The 25,793-nt window shown below is 38.4% G+C and overlaps 1 protein-coding gene and 1 long non-coding RNA gene across 4 annotated transcripts; one reads left to right on the forward strand and one right to left on the reverse strand.

The window, feature by feature from the left end:
- Positions 1-18: 18 nt before the first annotated feature.
- On the forward strand, positions 19-25,772 carry LOC133279696 (uncharacterized). Of its 2 annotated transcripts, none has more exons than XR_009746953.1 (5): positions 19-442; positions 3,527-3,658; positions 6,477-6,551; positions 15,145-15,236; positions 25,210-25,772. It is a non-coding gene; the product is annotated as an uncharacterized LOC133279696 (long non-coding RNA). The 2 variants fall into 2 exon arrangements; XR_009746954.1 differs by lacking the exon at positions 19-442 and adding an exon at positions 2,131-2,222.
- Positions 7,838-11,308, reverse strand: LOC133279670 (parvalbumin, thymic CPV3). Of its 2 annotated transcripts, none has more exons than XM_061473600.1 (5): positions 11,112-11,308; positions 10,568-10,635; positions 10,088-10,220; positions 9,551-9,660; positions 7,838-8,031 (listed from the first exon to the last, which is right to left on the reverse strand). In XM_061473600.1, the coding sequence occupies exons 2-5, from the start codon at positions 10,626-10,628 to the stop codon at positions 8,006-8,008; spliced, it is 330 nt and encodes a 109-aa protein (XP_061329584.1). In that variant the 5' UTR covers positions 10,629-10,635; positions 11,112-11,308; the 3' UTR covers positions 7,838-8,005. The 2 variants fall into 2 exon arrangements, with proteins under 2 accessions (XP_061329584.1, XP_061329583.1); XM_061473599.1 differs by having other exon boundaries at positions 7,842-8,031; positions 11,169-11,262.
- Positions 25,773-25,793: the final 21 nt, after the last annotated feature.

The following is a 25,793-nucleotide window of genomic DNA, read 5'->3' on the forward strand; positions in this document are numbered from 1 at the left end:
CGTGGGGCTTCTCCTGCCGCGGGGCTGGCTGGACCGGAGCAGCTCAGGCCACTGGCAGGGGATCTGGGGACCCGCAGAGCGTTGGGGAGCCGCTTGGGTCGGGTGTTCCCTCAACGAGAGGTTGTGCCTGGGGAGCGGTCCGTGAGCCCAGCCGGAGCTTCCCAGCACAGCCCTTCCAAGGCAGCCCCTCTGCAGGAGGGAAGTTTGCTGCCGGTGGGACCGGTGTGTGCCGCAGTGCCAAATCACCATTTGGCTATCGCCCCTTCTACGCAGAGCGAGCATAGTGCAGTTCAGTTCCCTTCCGATTTGTTCAGAGCTGCCGGATAGCTGAAAAAAAAGTAGAAATGCTTTATTTTTTGAGGTAAAATCTTGAGATCTGAAAGATGACATCTACAGGTTTGAATATGTTGAAAGGAATGTCATCCAGCAACACTTAGTGCAGGTAATCCTTTCTCCATAAATAGCTACAATATGTTTATTGTGATTATTTTTCGGGTTTTTGTCTGGAACATTTAAGATAATGGTATTTAACAAATAAAATAATGAAGCTTTTCTGTTACTTTTCAATTCCAATTTTAATCAAAATTAAGTGTGATCTAAGTGATAAGTAAAACCAGCTACATGGTTAAGAGGTGTATCACTTTGTTTCTCTATAGGATTATGAAATTTAGGAATCTGAATAAAGTTACACAATTGCTCAAATAAACAGAATAAAAGATACAATTGAACACCTCTTTCCTGCAGGTTATTTAGAAAAATGTACTGGTAAGCTTTCTTGAAGTTGTGCCAGATTAAATCTGAAAGAAAACAGTATTTTGGGTGTTTTTAATTTTTCACTTTAGTTATTATTTCTGTTCCTGTCATCGCCCTTAGTTTATATTCACTTTCAGTGCCAATAGTGTCATTCAGGATAGTCCTCATCAGCTTCTGCAGGTGATGGCTTGACTGCCCAGTTCAGTGCTGTAGGAGAACTGTGTGGAATAGAGATGCTGTAAGACTGCAGTAATTTAATATTTAATGTCTATACTCAAAAAAGTGAGTGGTGTAAGCAAGAGGGAGATGACCGTTGTTTCCTCCTGGGCTGGCAGAGTCAGTGTGCAGCTCTGTCACATCCTACTACCGTGCTTATTGCTGCAGACCCTGCTGGTACCTGGCCTGAAGCAGAAAGCTGCCTCCCGTGAGGGAGAAGAGGCACAAAATGGTGGAGACTACCTCTTATGAGGGAGGGGAGGCACAAAATGCAGGGAGCTGTTTCATGTGAGGAGTGGAAGGCACAAAACAGTGGAGACTAGACTGCCTTCTGTGAGAGGGAGGAGGCACAAAATGTAAGGGGCCGTTTCTTGTGAAAGATGGAAGGCACAAAAGGGAAGAGTATGCCTCCTGTGAGGCACAAAATGTACGGGGCTAATTCTTGTGAGGGAGAGAGGTACAAGACGGAGGGGGTTGCTGCTTGTGAGGGGTGGAAGGCACAAAATGGAAGAGGATGCTTTTTGTAAGGGAGGGGAAACACCAAATGGAGTAGGCTTCCTCTTGTGAGGCACAAAATGGAGGTGCTGGCTGGCTGTGAGGTCTGGTGAGTCAAGTGGACAGACATGCTGAGGCCCTCTCAGGCTGGCTCTGAAATGGGTTGCCCAGGGAGGCTGTGAATGCTCCATACCTGGCAGTGTTCAAGGTCAGGTTGGACAGAGCCTTGGGTGGCATGGTTTAGTGTGAGGTGTCCCTGCCCATGGCAGGGGGGATGGAACTGGATGATCTTAAGGTCCTTTCCAACCCAAACCATTCTATGATTCTGTGGTTCAATATGGTGTTTGAATACATGAATTCATCTAAATGTAGTATGGACATGGAGCTCATCACCACCTTCTGTATCACCTTTCCTGCCTGCATGCATGGCATTTAACCCAAACGTTTCAAGAACTGAGCAGCTCCTCATATATGGACTGGGCATGTAGGAGCAGAACAACAGGCTGAGCCACAGCAGCAGACAGAGCATTTCCAGTCAGTGCCAGCCAGGTCTCAAACAGCTGTGGGAAATATTTCCAAAGCTGCGGGGAGAATGCGATTTATAATTTAATGAAGGTGTTTTCAGAGGGGCCATGATGGAAGGTGACATGGGCTTTTTGTCAGCACAAGAAATCAGCATGGGGGAAGAACCTGCTGTGCTGAGCTCCATGGGTTTTTTCTGAGCAGGGGCTGAGTAAGGATCAGGCCAATGTGTCAAGGTGAGGCATCCAAATGCAGTAATTACTGATTCCTAGCCTATGGCTCTGAGTTAAAATTCATCAGTGTGCACAGATCAGCCCTTTAGAGTTATGGTCTGTCCATCTGAAGGCTGCAACACAGATGAGACAATTTCTGGGAACATCTAGTCAGGACTGAATATATCAAATGAGAAAAGCAAAGTCCCCTTCCTCGCTTCTGTCGTACTACAGGGAGGGCTGATGAGGGCTGCATGCAAGAAGGGAAGTTAATTTCTTTATACTACTTACTTAAAGTAAAACATGGACATTTTTTAAATTAATACTCAAGTTAATTCATTTCTTACCAAAGACATTATAAAGCTGCAGTGACTGTGGATTTTGGCTTGTGTTGGCTTAAACGTTTAGATGTGTGTTTATTCAGGATTTAACACAATGAAGATCCTGGTCTGTGGCTGGGGTGCCTATTTTCTGCTGTAATGCAAATACTGTTGCAAGGAATATATTGTGGAGGCATGTATGGTCAGGCAGTGGATACTTAGTACGATTTGTGATAGCTAGGGAAGGTGTTTCTGTGCCAAACTTCCCCTAGGAAGGGAATATATGTGTAGTGATTGCTAAAATGTAATTCTGCTCAGTGCAACCTCATCTGTAACTTGACATTGCTTTTGGTGAAAATACCTGTGAGAATCTACAAAGAGTAAGTGATAACAGGTTCAATTAAATGATTACATTTCTAATGTACAAATTAACAGGGCAGGAAGAAACTTCAATTGTGGTTCCAATTTCATCCCATCTTCTTAATTGTATGTGCAGTAACACCACACCTTGACATTTGCAAAGTGGCATCAGATCACCCTGAGTTTGAAATGTGATTCCCAGCCCATGATTATGTAAAATTAAACTTCTGCATAAGTACATTGGGAATTTGCAGGACAACCCCTGCATCAAGAGACAATTAACAACTTTATGAGTGCTTTCCAATGCATTTCCAAACGTAGGAGTAAGAAATGGTGTTGTGTAGTCATATGTTTTGGTTTGTTGAGCCTATTTCTAGGTGCTATTTTGAACATTTCCATCAGCTGCATGAACAAAAAGGTATACTATAAATCACTCTGGGTGTTGGAGCTGACAGCTCTAAATAAATACAGCTGACAGCTCAAATAGCTGTTCCATTGACAGTATGTGGTCTAAATGTGTTAACAAATGTGTAGACTCAGCAGTTTGGGATTAGTTTAGCAAATAAATGACAAAACAGCGCTGTGATCCAGCAAAACGCACAATGCCTGTGTATCCCTGGTCTGCACACTTTGTTAATGCTCCAAAAGGCCTTTGTCACGGGATGTGAAAATACAACACTGCAGCTAGATGCAGGGATCCTGCTAGGGGTATCACTCATCTCCCCCAGATTTCTTCTTAGTGTGATATCAAGGAATGTGAGCAACTATCTGTCGTGGTGAGTAGAGATGGTTTAATAATGGATGTATTTGTTTTGCAGGATCAGAGATTTGCTAAAGGAATGAAGTAACTTTATGCTAGCTTTGGTTATGATTAAGGCTACAAAGTTACTGAATAGCAATAACCGCCTACTTTCGTGCAAAACTTAAATGTTTTGATTTATTTAATGTGTTTAACAAGAATGTGTAGTGTTGTTACTAGCCTGGATCTGTAGTGCATGTGAGAGAAAAGCTGGGAAGAGAGAATGAGGAAGGGGCTAGACAATTAAAAGCATTTCAGCTCTGAAGACGAATTATAGGAAAATGTTAATTATTTCCCTGCTAATCATAGTAAGAAATGAGAGAGAACTATATGAAGAATTATGTCATAGTTTGATGTATTTAAGGTATGGTATTATCTATGCTTAGAAGTTGAATAAATCCACTGTTTATTCTTTTATATTTTAATTTTAGCTATTCATAAACAGGGTGACATGGCACAAAGTATTCCGGGGTAAATAAAGTAAACAAGAAATGGAAGTCAACTTGTATTTTTATGGTATAGCTTTCTAAAACTGTGGGTTTTTTACTTGTTGTGTCTAGTGAATAACTTTAGTATGCAATGTACAGTGGTAATTCTGAAAACTAGTTGCAACTTTCATTGCAATCTGTATGTGTGATTGTCAGTAGTAGCTTTCTGAAAGCTGCCTCTCACATCAGATCTTTGCAGTGAGTACAGTTTATGAATGCAGTCCTTATTTTCATCCCATTCAGTAAATATATGAACATAGAAAGTGGCTGCTCATTCATTTAGGGCCACAAAAATGACTAGAGGGCTGGAGCATCTCTACTATGAGGAAAGGCTGAGAGAGTTGGGGTTGTCCAGCCTGGAGAAGAAAAGGCTTCAGGGAGATCCTATTGCAGCCTTTCAGTTCTGAAAAGGGGCCTATAAGAAAAATGAGGAGAGACATTTTAGCAGGTCCTGTTGTGATAGGATGAGGGGTGATGGGTTTAAACTAAGGGAGATTCAGGCTGCATGTGAGGAAAAAATTCTTTACAATGAGGGTGGTAAAACACTGGCACAGGCTGACAGAGAGGTAGTGAATGCACCATCCCTGGAGAGACTCAAGGCCAGGCTGGATGTGGTTCTGGGCAACCTGATCTACTTTAAGATGTCCCTGCTCATTGCAGGGGGGGGGTGGACTAGATGGTCTTTGAAGGTCCCTTCCAACCCAAACTATTCTATGATCCTTTGAGTCCCTTCAGCAAGCACCCATATTCACATGTTAAATAGTGGTAAAATGTAGTAAATATCTTTAGTTTTTCCTTCATTGTCAGTCAATAAAGTTCTGCTTAGGAGTTTTCTGAACTACAAGTGCCTACTTGAAACAATTGGAATTCTAGAAGGAGGCTTGCCAATGGCATTTATTTTAGGTCATCAAGCAGACAAGGGGGTCAGTGAGTAAATCCAGTTTGAGTTATCACTGTCACGTTTTACACAAGCATTCAAAATTATGAGTTAGCATTTCAAGGATTCTAGAGAAGCCATGTAAGTTGTTTTAACTTTAAAAGTTTCTTCTACTTCAGAAATCCTACGAGTCAACAAGTTTTCCTTTACTTAACCTGCTCTCCCTCAGAGAATAGTAATCTGCTGGAGTAGCTGCTGTACTATTAAGGTTTTTTAAGGTGCTTTTTTTCCTAATGAAAATACATGTAAAGATTCCTTTAACTACAAAACTTTGGATGTTAGAAAATCCTCAGAATATCTCAAGTAGAGTAAGTGGGTTGTATTTTTTTTTCTGTTTGGTGCTGTAGTGCACCACTTCTATACAATAATAAGTTATCAGTGAACAATTGAGACATACTTTGAATAAGTAATAATGAACAAGATTTTTCTAAAGCCTTTACATGGAAACTAGTTAAGAGGTTGTGTGTCAGGTCACAAAGTGCTTCCATACTCTTTTTGTCCCCTGTCTTTTGATTGGGCCTAAGTATATTTTGTAGTTCAGATGTTTTACACAAACTTCAGAGGCAGACAGCTGTGCTATGTTCTTATCTAGGAAATGATGGAAGTTCTGATTTCACCAAAGTTTGTTGTGGGCCAGGGCACTTAATGAATTTTCTGTCCACCTCTGTCCAGTGACCTGCTCCAGCAATGTGTTGCATCTTAGTGAGGAATAACAGAATTTATACTTTGGCTCTGGGTTTCTTTGACTAGGTGCATAGTGCAAAGGGTGAAACATTGAGAAGAGCCAGAGTTCAGAGTGCAAGAGCAACTGCAATATTCTTTCTTTTACATGCATTCACCTGCCTGATATAATACAATTAGTCAAGATCAGGACACTTAACTGTCAGTGAAATGGAGAGGCATTTGTTTGTAACTCACATGTGAGCTGCTCCAAGACCCTTCTGTCATCAGACTGGTTTTCATTGCCAAGAACACACTTTATTTCTTGGCAATATCCTGTGACATCTGTCTTGTGCTATGAGAATTTACATGGGTCAGATTCTCATGGGTCAGATCCTCAGACTGTGTAAATCGGAGCAGCTATGTTAAAGTCACTGATACTATAGTGACTTATGTCAGGTGAGCATATTTCATAATATTAAGAAATACTATTCAAATTAAGTATTATTTTTTATCTGTTTGTGTTATTTTTGCACAACAAAAGGAAAAATTGATGACCATATTAAATTCTCATGTGTACTGGGTATACAGCTTACAAACAAATTGTATCCCAAATTAAGCTGCTTGAAAACATTTTTAAATGGGACAAAAATTCTCCTTTCAATTGTTGGCTATTAAGAACTGTGGATTAATATACACGTGTTTTTTCTAAAGGCAGGAGCTGTGTTCTGGCTGGCTCTTCAGTACTTGGCTCCTAGCGAAGTAGATGGCTGCAGAGAAGACATAGAGGTGATTACTCAGGAGTGAAATGTTATAGAATTTGTATTGATGCAGCTGTTTAGGGTGTCTTGGAGGATCACAGATGGAAAATTTGAATTTATTTAATTGCTTTTGCTTCAATGATGAACATGTTTGAGACCAACAGGAATTTTTTAGTTACTATTTTGTTAGGTTTGCAAAATACAGGTTGGGAGAGCTGGCATATTGAAGTGTCAGAGAGAAAGACTCTTTCTTTGTGCCTTTGTTGCTCTGAAAGATATATAGCCCTTCTCACAAGTGTGTTCAGATTCTTCAGTCTCTTCCCCAGCAACAGCTGGTTTCTTGTTAACAATTCAGCTCTGGCTTTGGTGGTTTTTTTGCACATTACCAATATTTATAGAGACTTTTGACAAGGAAAAAAATGCAGTTAATTTTGAATGTAGTCATTTGCATGCAGCAAAGGATGCAAATTGAAACTGCAGTGACTAAACCATTCACTTTGCTGAAAAGGCTTCTATTTTGTTATGATGACTCCTGTAAGCTACATATGTGTGAACTGCAGTATACAGCACTTGTTAATGTTGAGAAAGCAAATGAATATATAAATACTCTATCAGAGCATCTAAACACTTCTCTAATGATTGAATTTCATAAAAAGATGTTTCTTCAGCATCCCTAGAAATAGATGCTTTTAATATGGCAGACACAGACTGAAAAGACTGGAGAGTATGTTGGAGATTTCTCAACATGCATTTCTACAAATTCTTCCTGCACAGTTTTAGTCTTTCTTATTGAGAAAGCTAGAAAATACCACCAAGATGATGGCTTTTGGTTCCCCTGTCCTTTGTAAATCCTCATAGTTATCTGAAGCCTTAAGTCCACAGAGGTTTTCCACAGGAAAATGTGAGTTTTGCTTTCTCTCTCTCTTCATTGGCTAATGTAAAAAGAATGGTTTGAAACAGCAATGATCTCATGTAGAAATCATGTCTTAAGCAAAAACTTATAATTGTTTTTCATGTGGAAGTCAGTGAGAGATTTTATCAGCACCTACCTCACAACTCTATCTCAGCTCCTAGTCTTTGATGAAGATCTGAGTGTTTTGAGAAGTTCAAGCTTAATCCAGGACTATTGTAAATAGATTTTGCGATATGTTCCATATATGAAGGTCTGATAAGATTAACATCTTGCAGGTTTTAACACTCTTAAAAATTCACATATTTCAGTTTCGCAGTCAGAAAAACAGACACAAGCTACTGTATATAATCAATTTTTATTGGATATTTTAAGGGAAGTGTTTGCTAAAGTAGAGTTTAGAGCATGGTAAATGTTCCGCACAATGAAAAAAATTAATCAGTGTTTCATTATGTTACTAAGGCAATGAACAAGTCACAGTCAAGATAAATAAGGGAGTCCTGATTTTCAAGGTTTTGGAGTGTCTTGTGCAGATTCACCCAGACTGTATTTTGTTTGGTCCTTTTGAACCTCTAAGACTGCACCATTTCCTGGAATTCTGCAAAAGATAAAAGAATATTTACAGTAGAAATAGTAAAATGAAAGGAATAGGAGTAAAAGATTAGTGGCTTATCAAGAAATTTATAATAGGATTTAACAGAAAACAATTACCTGATAGATGACTGAGAGACATTGCCTAATGTCCTTCTAAACAACAGATGGAAGTGTTTTGCTGACACTTATAAGGAGTAATATAACGTTCAGGGTAGTTTTAGCTTTCTCTCTGCATATTACTGATCTTGGGCAAAAATAACAGAATGGCTACTATGTAATTTGAGTAAGAAGTAGTTAAGACCTGAAATACAAGAATTAAAAGTGAATCCATGGGTCTTATTAGTGGTTTGTAACGCTTCAGCAATTGCAAAGTGTTGATTTAGAACACAGTCTAAAGCCAAAACCAATGTGCAGTTCCATGTGGAATGATACTGAAGTATCATTCATGATACTGAAGTACAGTAAGATATTGTTATTTGCAAGATCTTTTAAATGTCTGTCTTTTGTGAGTTAGAGTTTTTGATCAGTCCCATCCCTGAATGACTGTATTAGTATATTGCTTCATAAATCATGTGTGTTTATTCTGGCGTATTTCCTAAGGAACTGGATTTAATTCCTTCCAAAGAAAGAAACAGAAGAGTTCTGTCCTCCTGGCACAGTGCGATAGGAAATCTGCATACCAGCACATTCCCTGCATGCTATTCCCTAAGCCCCTTTCATGCTTGTCTAGGCAGCATGCTTCTTTCATGGGGCAAGTTGCCACTAGCTGCAAGTCTTTTGTGTGAGTGTGTGCTTCCTGGTCAAAATGGGACACAGAAATATGCAATTAGGAGATCAGGAGGTTTCTGCACTGAGCAGCCATTAAATCACACCAGCATTTCCACAGGGTGAGTGCAATATGCTGCTTCTTAGAACAGCTGCTCCTTTCTATCTGGTCTTTCAACTGCCACTGAAGATGAATAGCATCCATCCCCATGCAGAGAGCCTGTTGTGGAATCTTGTGTCAGGGTAGTGACACTTGATCATTCTGTTCTTCTCATGCAAAACAAATATTAAACTACATGCTGCTAGCTCTTGCATACTGTGAATGATTTCACTGATTAGTGTAACTTCTGTTGGGAGATAACTGCTGTAAATGAGCCCATATAGGTGCTGTTGGTTCTCCTGTGAAGAGGTGGTTCTTTTGCCCTTGATTTTACTTTTGTGTATTACAGCTAGTGCTGCCATAAGTCAGAGTAAGTGGGAGGAGAAATAAAGGGCAGTTCCTTTCAAAACAACTGTAAATTTCTGAGAAAGCTCCTTAGGGCAGCCTAAGTGGTTTTTTTTGACTTGCTCATGCAAAAGGAGTTGCAGAGATGAACCTGTAAGATTAGGGACTATTTCTGCCCTTAAACAGGTCGCGACTACAAGGGTTTCAGTAAAATTACTGGAGGTACATTAATGTACCATGAGAATAAAAGGGAATCACACATCATTGAAACACAACCTGAGGTGCCTTATTCTGTATATAAGTACATTAATACCTTCAGCCCCAATTTTACCATCCCCATCATGATCTGCAGCTGCCAAGAAGGTCTTGGTTTCTGAGGAGGTTAACACTCTGGCTCCACATTCAAACCTCTGAAGGAAATACCTAGGAAGAAAATAACTTTGATTATGATTTTCACAGAATATTATTATTTTATGCTGGCTGTATAATCAAAATGATAGCTATATATAAATAATTTACCATAATAGCCAAGTTCTTCAAAATCTGCTTTGATAGACGAACTAAATCTTAGTCATACATTTCTGTTTTGTAAGTCCTGCCCTGATACAATTAATTCTACCCACTACCAAAATCCATCCCAAGGAAGTTATTTTTTCTATACTGAGCATTAAAAGCAGGTATTTACTAGTTGTCTCTCTGTAGGGATTATCTACTTAAATACACCTTTGACAATCTGCTGGAAGTTTTAGCAGCATTCAGCATAACTTGTGCTCTCATGTACAAAACAGCTCTGGAAAGAAAAGAAGTGCTGATTTTTTGATACCCTTTGAACAGTTAACGAAATCCTTACTTGAGCTCATCTTCCTCAATAAAGCCACTTTGGTCATTGTCAAGAATCCGGAAGATCTCCTTCAGTTGGCTGCTACTCTTTTTAGACATTCCACTGATCTGAAAGAATTTTTTGGGAGTAAAGGAATCTGGAGCTGAAAATAAATTAATAAATGAATTAACCCCAGACCACTGCATTCACTGTTCCTAAAAAGTCTGAAGATGCTGCTTTGTTATAGTTTAATTGTTCTAAACATGAACAATAGATAAAGCTTGTCGAAGAATAAGTTTTGCCATACTGAACCATACCCTCCTAAACAGCAAAAATAAAATCACATGGGGATGTTACAAACTGACAATATAAATCAGTCATGACAGCTAAGTAAAGAGATTATAGAAACATGTTTACAGTATGTGCTTCTTCAGTATTCCTTTGGGATTGCACTGAACTTGCCATGTGTTACACAAAGTAATAGATTTTGAGTTTTAATTGTTTGCTCACCTTGGCAGTCCCGCAGAGCAGCAGCAATATCGGAAGGGCTTAGAATGTCTGTAAGGCTCATTTCAAACCTGTGCAAAATAATATATTGCAGACAGATTTGTGAAATGTAAATGCATGTTACAAAAAATCATTGACCAAACCATCATCGCTGCTATTCCTAAACAAATTAGAAGACTTAGTATATTACTTCCTTAAAAATAGCAATGCTGAAATAATACTTCTTAATTACGTGGATTACATAAATGGTCTTGTGAGTTGATGATCACTTTTTTATAATTTACCTGCATCTTGTGGAAATACAGCACATTTTAAACTCTGTGTAACCATTAATCTTATAATTAGTCTTACTGGAATGCATAGCATCTGGCAATACAAATAACAGTATATGCAGTGGAAAAAAGAGTCAAGAAGGTTTGCTTCTGTTTTCTCCCCAACAGCTTTGAAGAATAAAAAGAAAACTGATACTTATCTCTATATAAGGTCCATCCATATGTAATTCCAGCAATTAAAATAAAAATCTTAGAACAATGGTTATTGTACTTACTACTGTTGCAGCTCTGCACAGTAATTTCATTTAATTAATCTCAAGTCAGCTGCTCACCTTTATAGTTTTCTCAGCTAGGTAAAGGAAAAATAGCTGAGGAGATAGCAGGCAAAATAGTAATGTCGGCTCTGGCTTGCCACTCTGGCTTATAAAGGATTCAAAAGGTGACAATAACCACTACTTAGGTTACTGTTTGATGGATCGAATGTTTGGTTTGAGACCAAGCTCAAATTTCTTCCTTAACTAATTAAACTTTTCTTTCTATTTATATCCTAATATAATATGGACAAGAACAACAGTTTTTTTAATAAATCCTCTTGTGCTTAATTAAGTACAACTCTGCCATCAAAACGTTGCCTTTCAGTCTCCGAGTATGGTAAAGATTTTCAGTTAACCTCTGGACCTTAAAGTTGCTCACTGGAAGATGACTCCAGCTGTTAAATCCTTATGAAAAGAAACCAGCTTGGTTTTCCGGAGTCTGTTCATCCTTTGGAATGTATAAAGGAAGTTGAAAATGAAAGATCTGAGGTGACAGCATGTCATTCTGACAAAAATAACTTGTCACTAGTATAGAGGAAAGCATGCTGTAATTTGGGGTGATTCTTCTCCAGTAAGCAGCATTTCAGATTTCCTGACCGGTTTCTAAATTGCAGTGCTGTCCCTAATCAGGGGTAGAACAGAAACCAGTGCCTTCAGTGAGAGCAAAACTCTGAAACTGGGTAAAGCTGAACAAGCTGATCCTGTTTGTATTCCCTGGAACATTATAATCAGATGGCCTACTTATTGATCTCTTTTGAATACTTTAAATTACATGAAATCAATAATAGACCTACTTGAAGTGGTAGGAATCAGACTTTGTTAGTGTGGAGATAGATTTATATACATTTTACAACACAGTCTCACAATATATTTCCTTATAAGAAATTAAAACTGTAGGTATAAGTAAGTGGGGGCTTGTTATATATTTCATGAACATTAGCTTTGAAAAAAAACAAAAACCTTAAGAAAATTGAGAACAACAGATAAGAGGGTTTCCTTCAGACAAAAATCTATTTCCATCTTTAAGGGGGTTTATGTGGACAAAACTGTAGGATGAAAACCAATAAGACCCACCTGTATTTTGGCTAGAGTTTATAGTATAATAGTCTATTATGATACCTAAAGTAGTTTTCTCCAAATACTTGAGCACTGATTTTTTCATGAATGGAAATAGTATGTTATGCTGAACAAGTAACATTTTTTACAGAAGCAAAAGTTACAAATTATGCTGTGGAGTAGAGTAGTAATGTATCTAAGCCCTAGTGGAAGTTAATGGACTACAGTGGGTATACTCCTGATTGGTTTAATGACAGTAAGAAAAGTATCAAGCATAGCAATTGTTCTGTAGCCTGTTTGTCTGAATTTGGATAGAGAAATAGGTATAATTGACATGAAAAAGCAGACACCATTTAATGATACTTTTACCTTTCCTGCTATCTCTTTTGTACACAAAAGAAGGTGCATTGATCATGAATAATCAGATGTATCTTTAATCCCAAATATCAGCTGTCTAGTAGCAAAAAAATGCTCTCCTGTCTCAGTAGGAAAACTGTCTGTAGTAATCTGGAAGAATGCTTTCCCACTAAACCTGAGAACCCTGGCCTGTTGTAAATTCATATTGTCTGGTTAAAAGAAATCAAACACTGTTTATTTATACAAATTGAAGATCTGATCTCAGGTCTTTTGGTGTCCTTTTCATTTATCATCTTCTTTCAAAGCTATATATTCACATACTTTCTGTCTGAGGTTTGCATGATGTTATGATCTGCCAGACAGTGGCAGTGGGAATGAAGCACATACTGTGCTTTCTGTGGAATGACCCTGAAATAGCTTTCATCCTTGAGGCTACCTTTTTGTGCTCTGTTGTGAATTTTCCCCTTTGCAATCATCTCAAGTTGATATGAGTTTTAAAAGAAGGGTTTTTTTACTGTTTCCTCTTGACATTTTTACTGTCAAGATGTTCCTAGAGAAAACGGTTTTCCTAGGTCTCCATGATAGTGCCATAGACGTTACTTTACAGTAGGCTTCCTTTATTTGTGCTTGCTCCTACTCTGCTCCTTCTCTATATCTGCTGCTCATTGATCTGCATTTTGTTTTAATTTTTGACTTGCATTTCAACCCTAAATATTGAAAGCTAATGAGAATAAGAATGAGAAAATTGAAGTGGAATAGAGGAAAATGATGAGATCAAGGCGAGCATATAGTACTCAAGCTCAAAATATGTCTGCAACTAATTCAGGAATTGTATTAATATATAAGCACCAAAATATAAGCACCAAATATAATCACTCAGTGTCATCTGGTTACTTCATACACTCTACCAGGGCACACAGAGTGCTGAACTGTTTTTACATGTATTCAACAGTAGCAAAGTAGCCAGAATTAGTATTATATTAAAATATGATCTCAAATAAAAGTGAGCTGATTGCTACAAGTTCACTATTGCTTATGAAAGGATCTTTTAGTGTTTGAAATTCAACACTGACAACAAAAGTGATGCTAATCCTGGCTGAAAGATGGCTTACAAAAGCCTAAAAGAGCTGAATTTCAGAATCATGTTGATGTCATTGTATATTGATACAGCTGGGAATCTAGGGTTACTGGGTTTTATTTATTTATTAATGACACTTCATCTGAAGTACAGGTTTCCCTTCACTACAATTAGAATGAAGTAATCAGGGATGAGTATAATATAGAAAGGGATGTTTTAATTAGATCATCTATTTTACAGCTAAATCATCTGCCTGTTTTCCTTACTTCTGGGGTATGTATTTTCTTAGGCGATTGTAATCCCTTTTTAGGGGTTCAAAACCTGAGATCCATAAAAGAAATTTCCTAAAAGATATTATGCAAGCAATGTAAAGCTATAAAGAAAATACCTAATAATTCAACCAAAACAACAGCTGCTAGGTAGGCAGTTAACAACTGTGCAAAATCTGGTGCAGAATCTGGGTATTGCGCAGTTTCCAGGAATGTTTAGCACTTGTTCCTGTGAAATACAAGAGAAATTATTAATTTGTTTGGTTTCGATTTTTCTGCTCTGTGGGGACATCTGAAAGTGCTGTTGAGTTGTTCATGTGAAGGTTTATGTGCCCTTATAACTTAACTTCTGTTCTTTTTTCCGGAGGTGTCTTTATGGATAACATATACAGGAATATTAAAGCCATTTTTGTTTTGTTTCAGACTTCCAGAATTAAACACAAAAGTGTAGTTCTGAGAAATACAGAGAAATCCTGCTGATAATTTCTTGCTAGGAATCTACACTTATAAACCAACTCTTTTCAAGTCAAGTACCATTCACTTCTCTAATGAGCAGAGGATAGTTTTGGTAAATCATTGTCAGGTTGTGGACTAGTCTTGTACTCTTTGTGTTCTGTTTGGTATAAAGTATAGAATTAATTAGCAGCGGCAATCAACCGAAGACTTCAAGCAGATGCAAGGGAAACATCAGCGGTTGTCTCAGGTGAGATCAGAGGAGAGGTGTTAACCTGAGACCAACTGCAACATTGTAGAGAGGCACTGTAGCAACTTGTGAAACCCACACAACTCCCATCTTTCAGTTCTGGTTGTGTTAGGGCCAGAACAATTGTATCATAATCCTGGATAATAGATTCTGTCTTTGTAATGAGTTTGGAAGAAATGGAAATAGATACTCAGTAACCTGAGTGATTGAACATTAATGTTGATGTTTCAATGGTGATGGCAGAGAATCTTAGTGTGAATATAGTTATCATAATTGAAAAGTGCCTTTACAACAAAATGAGTTCTATCCTGCCACTTCAAGTTGCCTCTTAAGACACATACTTTAATCATACAGAAATAATTACAGAATCCAATTTGAATGGTTGCTTGAGCCATAATCTTTTACCATATTAAACAGAGGAGTTCAAGAACATGGTTTAGTATTTGATTTTTTTGGTATTGTGCATTATTACAATGAAGGATGAAATCCAGGCCTTGGAAGCCTCAGTGACAAAGCTTTCTTTCCCTGCAGCAAGTAGAGGACATTACCCAGAGCGCTGAGCAGAGATCTGGACTGTAGAATCCATCCTGCAGCACTGTGAGTCTGGAGCTAAACTAAGACAGGTACTTCTCTCATGTTAAGAGAAATGTCTTGTGTACTTTCCCCACTTTAAATTATGTCCTTAGTATTCTGTGTAAATGAGATTGATTTCTATTTGAAAATGATAGCAGAATAGACTAACATAAACGATTAATAGCGTAAGTAATTCACAGAGCTTGGTCTGATCATGGTATTTTTTTCACTTAAAAAGCTGTCCTGGAAGATCTCTGCTAGCATTTGATATGCTGTCTGCTGTGTTTAAATGCACTTGCAAGAGCTTCTGTGACTCAGTAACACAAAAAAATCTCTGACCCTAAATGTAATTGTTTAAGATATTTGTCTGCTGTCAGCATTACAGACAGTGTCAGATGGAGTGAGCTTTAAAAGTCTAAATTGTTCAGGGTTTCTGTGCATTTTAAGAGTAACTGTGCCCTAAAGTTGGAGGCTGTGAAATAATCTGGATGCTGCCTTTTGTGACATGTAAAAGATATGTACAGTGGTACTATACTGTTATCAAAGGCTTTTTGCATATGGCTGTATTTCACTATGACCCAAAGTGTAAGAAGCCATGGTAAAATAAGGCAAATAGAAAGAGTTGGAACCACTTCAGTGCTGTATTCACTGCCTGTCCTAATTGATGGCTGTGGGATTTCTGCCATTAATTTCAGCAGTAGGAGGATGTCTAACCCTTAGTGAGGTATAAAGTAAAAATACGCTATAATTAGAGTTAACCTTATCAGAAGTAATCATCAAAAGTCACTTGTTTAACAGAAATGGCCTTCTAAATAAAGGAGAAGCAGGTGTCTAGATTCAAGCAGGCACTTAATACACATGCATAAAGCATGTGACAAAGTTCCCTTGACAAAAGACAATCACATACATAGGGACTCTGGCAGAAAGGGTTGGATAGACACATTTGCAGAATACAGTCCATGGTTTCAGACCTCCAAATGTATGATTCCAGAGGAGTGTTCTTCAGTTTAAGGGAGCAATGTGGGAATGTGTGTTTATGATCATGCAGCAGTCTTTCCAGCTGTGCCCTTACAGGTACAATTTGAGGAGCTTTCTTAAAGCACATAATAAGCAGTTACAGAAATTTCACAGTGTCTGACAACCTGTGTGAGTGAGAGACAGAGAGGAAAAGAAAGAAAGAAAGGAAGTGTATTCATGTAGACAGAAAACAGCATTTTCGCCACCAATCTGCTTAGTATACTAAAAGAAGAAAAGGTCTAAAAACTATTCTAGTCACAAGCCCTTCTTAACTTTCTGGAGTGATCACTGAAGCTGATATCAGACCTACCTTGTCATTAATTTTTTACTGTTCTTAATGGAATGGTAAGTGGTGAAATTGTCTTAGATTTGTAGGCCTAGGAGGCTAATCAGTGTGGGAGTAAATGTGGGTAAGTAAAGGAGCTGCCTGCTCAGTTATTTGAGCTGTCTGTGCCTTTCTCTCTCATTTAGCTATTAATATTAGTATGATGCTTGAAGATCTTCAGGTGACCCATATTACTTAGTGAAAATATAAAACATGGTATCAGCTGAGATACATAGCATTTTCCAACAATGAGATCTTTTAGCCTTGCAGTCAGACTGCAGTTACTAATTCCTCTCATTTTCCTTTGTTTGTCGCTCTCCTGCAATGACATTGAAATCAGAAACGTGATTTTGTTTGATGGGTAATTCTTTTTTCACTGTTAGGTAAAATTCTCCAATATCAGGGCGTGGTTCATTTATTAATGTTAGTGGAAATATATTTTGGACTAATGTATAATGAACACATAATTGAGTATTCATTGAAGTTCCATAGATTCCCCCATTGAAGTTCCATAGAATTCCCATAGATTGTATTAATGTTTCCTTCCTTCTCCATAATGTCTTATCATAAATGTGTTGTGCATCAGAACCACTAGAGTGTTTCCAGATACTTTTGAAATGAGGATTTTTGATCTGCAAATACTGAAACATCTTCCTCAATAGCTCCAACAAGTACAGTACAAGACAGCTGTCATACAGGTTTTTGTGAGATTAATGCCCAAGAGCAAACTTTTCAAGAGTTCCAAATTTTTTGAAAAGAGTACCTAGGAGGTAACTATCAAGTTGGAAATATAATGTTCTGCATAGTTTAAGCCATCTAGTTTTTTTTTTAAAATTGGATGTCTATTTTTATTACATATGTAAGCCAAAATCCCCTCTACACCATACTTCCCAATTTAAGAACTGTTAGCAATTAGTTCATTTTTGTAATCTAATTTGATTGCTCTGTTTGTATTATGTCAAAATTACAAAGATATCATCAAACTCTTACTTTTCAACCAGAACCCTAACTTACTGCACAAGCTGGATGACCTTCAGTTAATGAGCAACCATTCAGAGTTTTGCATTCTCCTCATTCCTAATTTCCAGCCTACTGTTTCAATCTGTAAAAAAAACAGGATTAATTTCATAGTAATATTTTAATGGTGCCCTTCTTTATTATACTTAGAATCATAGAATCATAGAATAGTTAGGGTTGGAAAGGACTTTAAGATCATCTAGTTCCAACCCCCCTGCTATGGGCAGGGATGCCTCCCACTAAACCATGCCACCCAAGGCTCTGTCCAACCTGGCCTTGAACACCGCCAGGTGTCCCTGTAGCCCCCCCTTCAGATACTGGAAGGCTGCTATGAGGTCTCCACGCAGCCTTCTCTTCTCCAGGCTGAACATCCCCAACTTTCTCAGCCTGTCTTCATATGGGAGGTGCTCCAGCCCCTGATCATCCTCGTGGCCTCCTCTGGACTTGTTCCAACAGTTCCATGTCATTTTTATGTTGAGGACACCAGAACTGCACACAATACTCCAGGTGGGGTCTCAGAAGAGCAGAGTAGAGGGGCAGGATCACCTCCTTCGACTTGCTAGTCATGCTCCTTTTTGATGCAGCCCAGGATACGGTTGGCTTTCTGGGGTGCAAGCGCACACTGCCTGCTCATGTTCATTTTTCTCATCAATGCATCAATTTCTCATCATACTTAACTCACAAACATTTGTGCATTTATTTTTACAGCCCTGTGAGATGTGGGCATAAAGTTATCCTCAGTTTTGAGATGAAGAAGAGCAATAGAGCTTTGATTATTGAGGCAACATGTTCCAGTTTGCCATGATGAAGCCCCAGGGACTTGATTTTTCAAAGCGCTTTTCACCTAGTTTTATTCAGAACACAGCTGCCTTTGCCTTCAGTTACATCTGTGTGGGTTGTAAAACCACATCTTTACAATTAGATTTCCATGCAAAATAAATGACTTTGGATTATGGTAACAATTAATACTTTTTACATTGATATTGTGAGAAAATAGCATGGATATGATTAAAGGGTACCAAATCTCTATTCTGGATCTCTGTGTGCAGACCTTCAGGTCTCATACTGACCAGAGAGGGGAACTCTGGGCTCTCAACTTCTACCTCTCTGCAGGTAGAACCATGTCTTGCTTCTTTGTATCTCTGTGCCATGGTGTGCAACTTGCTAAGTACAGCTGGTATGCTGGGTATGTAGGGTCGTATGCATGGCAATAAAGGCATTCAGTGTGCAAAGTGGATCCAACAAAAAGTATTTATTTCCCAACTGCAGACTAGCACTACAGACCTTTCCTGAGACTTGCATCCTGCTCCCACGTTCTGGAAAAGATGTTAGCATTCTGTATTCAGAGATGATTTTATTTAGCAAAACTGAGTCATCCACAGAAGTGGGCAGGTGGGGTACTAGAAGTGCTCTGACTTGAATTAATTCGAGCAGACAGAATGTAGTTTTAACTTCTTGTAAGTGGAGCAATGGCGCCATCAGGTGGGCAGGAAGGTGAGGGGTTCCTTGGAGAACTGAATGTATCGCTATTTCAGTATTCGAGGTTTATCTTGGATCCAGTTAATCTTATATTAAAACTGACAGCTAATTAGTGCTAAGTCCTGCCATTTAATTAGTGTATGAAACATAATCAGTTGCATAAAGAATGACATAAAAACATTTGGAGCATTAAATATACCTCTTAGTTGAATGCCACTGCTACCAGTTACCATAACCAGGTTTTACACCTGTATGTTTTACTGATTTTAGTTTTTTTATAACAGGTGCTATCTATTTATACAAATACTGAAAATTAAATGGCCACAGAAATGCTTCTAATTTCTCCTTTTTATATTTTTACTTGCATCTTTAATGCCCCAAATTCAGATGAGCAGAATGGATTCCAGTTCAGTCTCCCAGTGGTATGAAGACCTTTTGCTTGAAATATTGGGGAATATGGTTTAAATAGTGCTTACACTACTTCAAATGTTTTCCAGCAATATGAAGTCACTTGCCAGAGATTCTTAATGGGTACAAAATGTGTAAATAAAGAGTAGGTTTGCAATAGGAAAGGTTGTTTATGGCACTGGTATCTTGGTCTTTATCTTGACTGCTTGTTAAAACTTGACCAGATCTTGAAACTCTGTAAAAGAAAAGAATAACAAAAAGGAGCCACATTATGTAATCACACAGACAACAAAAGTACTTAGAGTTCGAATGGGAAGCTCATTCCTAAAAGTAGCACACTGTATACTCAGAACAATAGATACTCAAGACAAAGGAAGTGTTGCATTCAAGTGTTACATTGTACCATAGTTCAGTAGTAAAAAGCAGTGGAATTATATACTGAAATTTTATAAATTTATCAATTTTGGTTCCCTTCTCAAAAAAATCTCGGTAGCCTGACCACCTGTAGCCAAAGGCAGCATATAGACCAGCTCCTATGTTAGATCCTCTCTACAATACTGAGCAGACCTAAGCATCTTGGAGTCAGATGCATAATAACCAGTGTATGGAGTCGGGCAGCTTCATAGAGCTAACCACTAGAAAGTCTCAGGGACAGGTATTCCTCTGTTAGATAAAGGCAGTCTTAATCATCCACTCCAATTTTACCATCTCCGTCACTATCACCAGCTGCCAGGAATGCATCAGTCAAAGCTCTGGCACTGGCTGAGAAATGCTGCAGTAAGTGTCTGTTAAAGGTGAGAGGACAAATGAGAAAGACATACTTGGTACTGAAAGCATTTTGAGTTTGGTATTGGTAATACCTGTAAAATTCCAAGCCTGACTCGATTCTTAAGACTATTTCTAAATCTCTTTGTAAATAATTTTGCATTTAATGACAAAACGTCCTCTAACTTCAGTGAGAATAATGGTAACAAAGTAAGAGGGATGTTGTATCACAACACGTAAAAATTCTTTTTGTTTCATTGGATTAAAAAGACAAAGTTAAAACTGACCCCATAGAGGCAGGATTCATTTTCCCTGCTGTGTCATCTCTGCTACTAAGATGTAGACTTAAGAGAGGCAAGAATTTTTCTAACCTTACTTTTTAACTTCGGTCAGATGAATATGCTCTTGAAGATAGAATATCATGATGAAAAGAAAGATTAGAGAAAAATAGGCCTTTGAATTCAGTCTAGTAAAAAATCTTACAAGAATAAAAAGCAAACTCCAGTAGAACTGCTATTTTTATCTTCACAGTCTGTCAGTTATCCCTACATTAAATGAGTATTTTCAGTGCTATCAGAGTGTTTCATTGTGATCCAGTCTTTCCTTTGTTATTTGTCTTGCAGCTCCTTCAGCACACGCACACACATGCACACAGTTGTCTCTCATTCAGAGACAGAATTCATATTGGCTTTATCAGCCTTTGATGCTGCCCCATGAGGGCAGCCAGGTTTGGTTACTGGGGCAGTTGCAACCTAGGTCCCAAGGCAAACGAGGACAACTGCCCTGCAGGGGCCAACAGTTCTGTCTGTTACTTCAGATATATGTAGTGCATCTGGCTTGCTATTTTCTCTAGTTAAGTCTTCAGGTGCAAAAGCAGAGGACAAAACCAAACGTGTTGGTTGATGAGAAGTTCAACATGAGCTGCCTTTCAGCTCTGAGGCCCCCAACATAAGAAGGATGTGGAGCTGCTCAAGTGAGTCCAGAGGACGCCACAAAGATGCTCACAGGGCTGGAGCACCTCTCCTAGGAAGACAGGCTGAGAGTGTTGGGATTGTAAAGCCTGCAGAAGAGAAGGCTCTGGGGAGACCTTAGAGCAGCTTCCAGTGCCTAATGGAGCTGAGAAGAAAGTTGGAGAGGGACTGTTCACAAGGGTAAGTAGTGATAGGACCGGGGTGATGGCTTTAAGCTGAAAAAGGGTAGATTTAGTTTAGATATTAGGAAAAAGTTCTTAACTGTGAGGGTGGTGAGACTCTGGCACAGGCTGCCCAGAGAAGCTGTAGCTGCCCCATCCCTGGCAGTGTTCAAGGTCAAGTTGGACGGGGCTTTGAGCAACCTGTTCTAGTGGAAGGTGTCCCTGTCCATGGCAGGGGATTGGAACTAGATGGTCTTTAAGGTCCCTTTCAACCCAAACCATTCTATGATTCACAGAACTGCACAGCATTTGGAGATCTCTGGTTATTTCCCTTCATTTTTTGTGTGGATTATTGTGATGTCTTCAAAAACCTCCGTTTCCTCACCCTGCCACTTAGTTTTACCTAAGCCAAAGACATAAAAAACTGTAAGGTAAAAGATTTGCAAAGTCCTCTTGGCTTAATTATTGTTCAAATGACAGAGATAATAACTTATATAGATGTTAGTTAAGTCCTCTTGACCTTTTACAGAAGTCCTAGAGCCATGTGGTGGCTCAGATACCCCAGGGAATAAATTACTGTGGCTGACAAGACCTGCTAGCTTATCAGATTGATATTTATATCCCAAAGGAATGTGCATGGTGTTTTAGACAATATATAAGGTTTAGTACAAAGTGAATCCTTTCAGCTTGCACTTATTTTTAGTCTAGTGAGTGACTTTTGATCTGGGAATGGAAAAATAGTTATTTTTTTGTATTGCTTAATGATAGCAAAAAAAAAAACATTTTCATGGTAGACTTTGCCTTTCAAGAGCCCAGTCCTGGTAGGAATTACCCATGAAACTCCTGCAATTGCCCCAGTAGTCTTCAAATAATACTAATACTGATACGTTTGTAATAGACACATACGACAAACAAGTGGAATCTCACAGAAAAAATTTTTATTTTATATCAGCCCAAAGTATTTTCAGTAAGCTAATATACAAGCTTTGGTTACGTAGTTACTGAAATATGTACTTTAGACTATAAAAGTCTACTGTTGAAATCTACTATACTTGCTTAGTATTGATTAATTAAATGGTGCACATTTGAAATCAGCATAATAAATGCGTCCCGTCGTAGAATGGAGGTTGCCAGTTGTTCAGCAGCATGCAGGAGAATGCATCAGTTAAGGGTCAGGAGTGAAACTGAGCAGTGAAAGTGGTGATATTTGGTTATTTCTTTCTTTACTGAAAACATAAACTTCTTCAAGGAAGCAGTAGCTAAGCTCAAGCTGCAGCTTTTTTTCCTTACTGGTTATTGATGGGATCCTCTGCTTGACTGTCTCATGAGATCTGCTGTAATGGACTGACCTTCAGAATGGCTGAAATTGTCCAGTGGTGTAAAAAGCCACTGGGAGAACATTTCACATGGACACACACAAACATGCTCAGAGAATCATTGTAGATTTAAATATTTGACTAATGCCATGACATTTAAAATAAAGCCTAGCACTTGGTCAGTCTAACATTAGGCTGCTGTCTTTTCCTTCTAAAATTATATAGGTGAAAATATAGACAAAACCTCATCTTGCAAATTTTAGTTTCCTTTGATCATTTCTTCAAGAGAAAAATGCTTTAGAAGAAGTGCTAATTGTATTATTCTAAACGTATGCTGTGTGGAAAATGGAACATTCTGAAAGCAAGGTTTTCTGGGCTATATACATATAAGATCAACTGAGCAAGTTACTTTTAAAGTATTTTATTTTATTTTATCCTTGTGGATATGTAAGCTAAATGATCCAGCCTTTCCATTTGGGAATCTAGCTTTGCCTTTTTTTCATATTCCTAGGAAATAATGCACAGCATGGCCTGGGATCAGAGGAGATCTGATGATTGTGGCAGAATTACTGTACATTCAAGAAATAATCTTTGTGAGAAGACTACACTGAGGTTGCAAAGGATTTATCGAGAAAGTTTTTTAGTATTTCTGTAGCAAAGCAGAGCTTGCCTGTAGAGGGCACCAAAGACAGTCAAGTCCAGCTGTGAAATCTCTGGGACTACTTGGGCTGAGAGAAAACTGAGGAACTGAGGGTGAGAACAGGTTAGCGTGTGGGCGTTCATGAGCAAGGAAGAGAAGAAGAAGGAACAAGTATTTAAAAGAAGTCTAGTCTAACACATTACTCGAAAGGCTGGAATATAAACAGGCTAAATGGAAAACTGAAATAATTCCAGATGACTTTCCTTTCCAGATGACTTTTTCCTTTCCAGATGGTTAGAAAGAACAGGGTATTTCATCTGCCTAACAAAACCAGGTTGTACTGTGTTTATCTTTATGCTGGCTAAACATTACAATTTGTTAGGGACATCTTTACAAATATAGGATCAGTGTGTTCTGGAAGCTTGTTTGGTAAATCAGAAAGTATCTAGGACATACCAGCTGGTTAATATTTAGTCGTGATGAAAGCAGTGGGATTATATTTGAGTGAAGTATTTGCATATTCTACTGTGACATAAGCTCCCCTTTAAACTCCAGGTCAACATTGTAACTGCAGGGGAAGGCATTGTCAAGGGGCACCTTCTTTTCATATTGTAAGCGATGTGGTGATCTGATTTTCTTTTCTGGAGCTTGACACACAAAAACTGATTTATTGTTTACATGAGTGTAGAACATGCTGATAAGCAAATCAAAAGTTGCGGAGCAGCTGTATCCCAGGTGCTAGATAGTGTGCTCTCTAGGCCTGTGGTACAGAGAGTGTACCAGAAGATCCATATCAGTATAATGGCATCTTTCTGTGCTTGATCACAAAAGTAGTATGGAAATTGTTTCATAAAATGGTGACACTTTAAATTAGTTCATATTTCACAGCATCTGCTTATTAATATATTTTAAAGTATATGAAAAATCAAGCACGAAAATGTTAGGTTCATGCCTGGTCAGGGATTTAAACATATATTTCAGTAACCCATCCCAGGAAATTAATCCAGCCTTGGCCCCCTCTGCCTGCAGCGTTTGTGTGAAGAGCTCCAGGCACCTCTGATGATGCTGCATCAAAGGTTTTCCGCATGGGCTGTCTGCAAACTCAAAGAAGAAACTCTACCAGCTTATGTGTGCCATGAAAGTTCTGACATCCCCTTGCCCTTCTTGTGCTCTCTTACTTATTAGAAGATGACTGTGAGATTTCAAACAGTTGGAGAGCTGAAATTGAATCTGAAGTTTACGAATGGTGCTAGGTTAGGATTTCCAAAGGAAATGTTAGGAGGCAGCCAGCTTCCACTAAATACCAGGAGATTTTATCTTGTGCATGATTCTGCTCCTTTATCAGCACAACTCAAAATTTTGGTTTAAGAGAGATGATGGATTCAGTAGTTAGAGCACCAAGGTTTGGGATATTTGGTTCAAAACCCTGGCCCTTGATGTCTTTTTTCTAAGAGCTTGTACAGGACAAGCAATTTCTTTGTGTTTATTGCCACTTAAAGAGATCATAGTACATGTTTATTTCACAAGAAGTATTGGGAGGATTAGAGATTGAACTGCTCATACAGGGTAATGAGGGGTCTGACGTGTGTCTGAGAACTCAGAGTCTCTGGGCTCAGTGGAACTCACATCTGCTGCTCACATTTTGCATTGCTCTTTAATTGTCATAAGTAAAGGTAATACATATAAACAACATTTCCTTTATCCTAGGGATTATGAAGCAGTATTATACTGAATATTATACTGCTTAGGACAGTCTTAACTCTAAACCTTGGAATGGGTCATCAGTGAATAATACAGGGTGCTGTTAGATACTTTCTGACAGAATTTGGCTTTTAACTGGGTGCTTAGCAGTGTTTTATTTGTGTATTTCCTTTGTAAAAGCTGGTGCAGAGGATTTGATCCTTACTTATTACATTTCCCACAGAGGTTATAGAACCTCCATCCTCAAAGATACTCAAACTCAGCTTAGAGGAATGTGTCCCAAGTTGGCCTTCTGAGGAAGCAATTGGACCAGAGACCTTCAGAGATCCTCTCCAATGTGAATTATTCTGTGGTTCTATACCTTAATGTGGTAACATTGTGATATCACCATTAGTGTATTTACTACTTCAGATGGCATCCACATACACATCCTGCAGTCAGAGGTTTTCTCTAGAGTAATGACATTGTCAAGTTCAGAGAACACTCTGTGCTACCCTAAGGAAACTGAAGGCTGCCACTGTCTGAATTTAAACTTATTGAAATGAACCTTCGAAGAAAACTTTACTTTTTTTGAATTTGTTTACTTTAGGTGGAAGATGTTTTGTTCTACTTCAGTTAACATTAAAAATGTGGATCCTAGTGTCAACAGAAGACCTAACATGGACTAGGCATTATTTTTGCTGAACAGTCCATGGGCTTTTATGTAATTGGGAACTTTTTGGAGTTCTACTGTAATTCCTTCTAATGAAATGGCTGGATGGTTTTATTAAGATTTAAAACTCATCTTCTTGCCATGTTACTGTTTAA

Source organism: Pezoporus flaviventris, unplaced genomic scaffold (genome assembly GCF_033815535.1).
Source record: "Pezoporus flaviventris isolate CSIRO_AGI_PZ_B2104156 unplaced genomic scaffold, CSIRO_AGI_Pfla_v1 ptg000078l, whole genome shotgun sequence".
Lineage (NCBI taxonomy): Eukaryota > Metazoa > Chordata > Aves > Psittaciformes > Psittacidae > Pezoporus > Pezoporus flaviventris.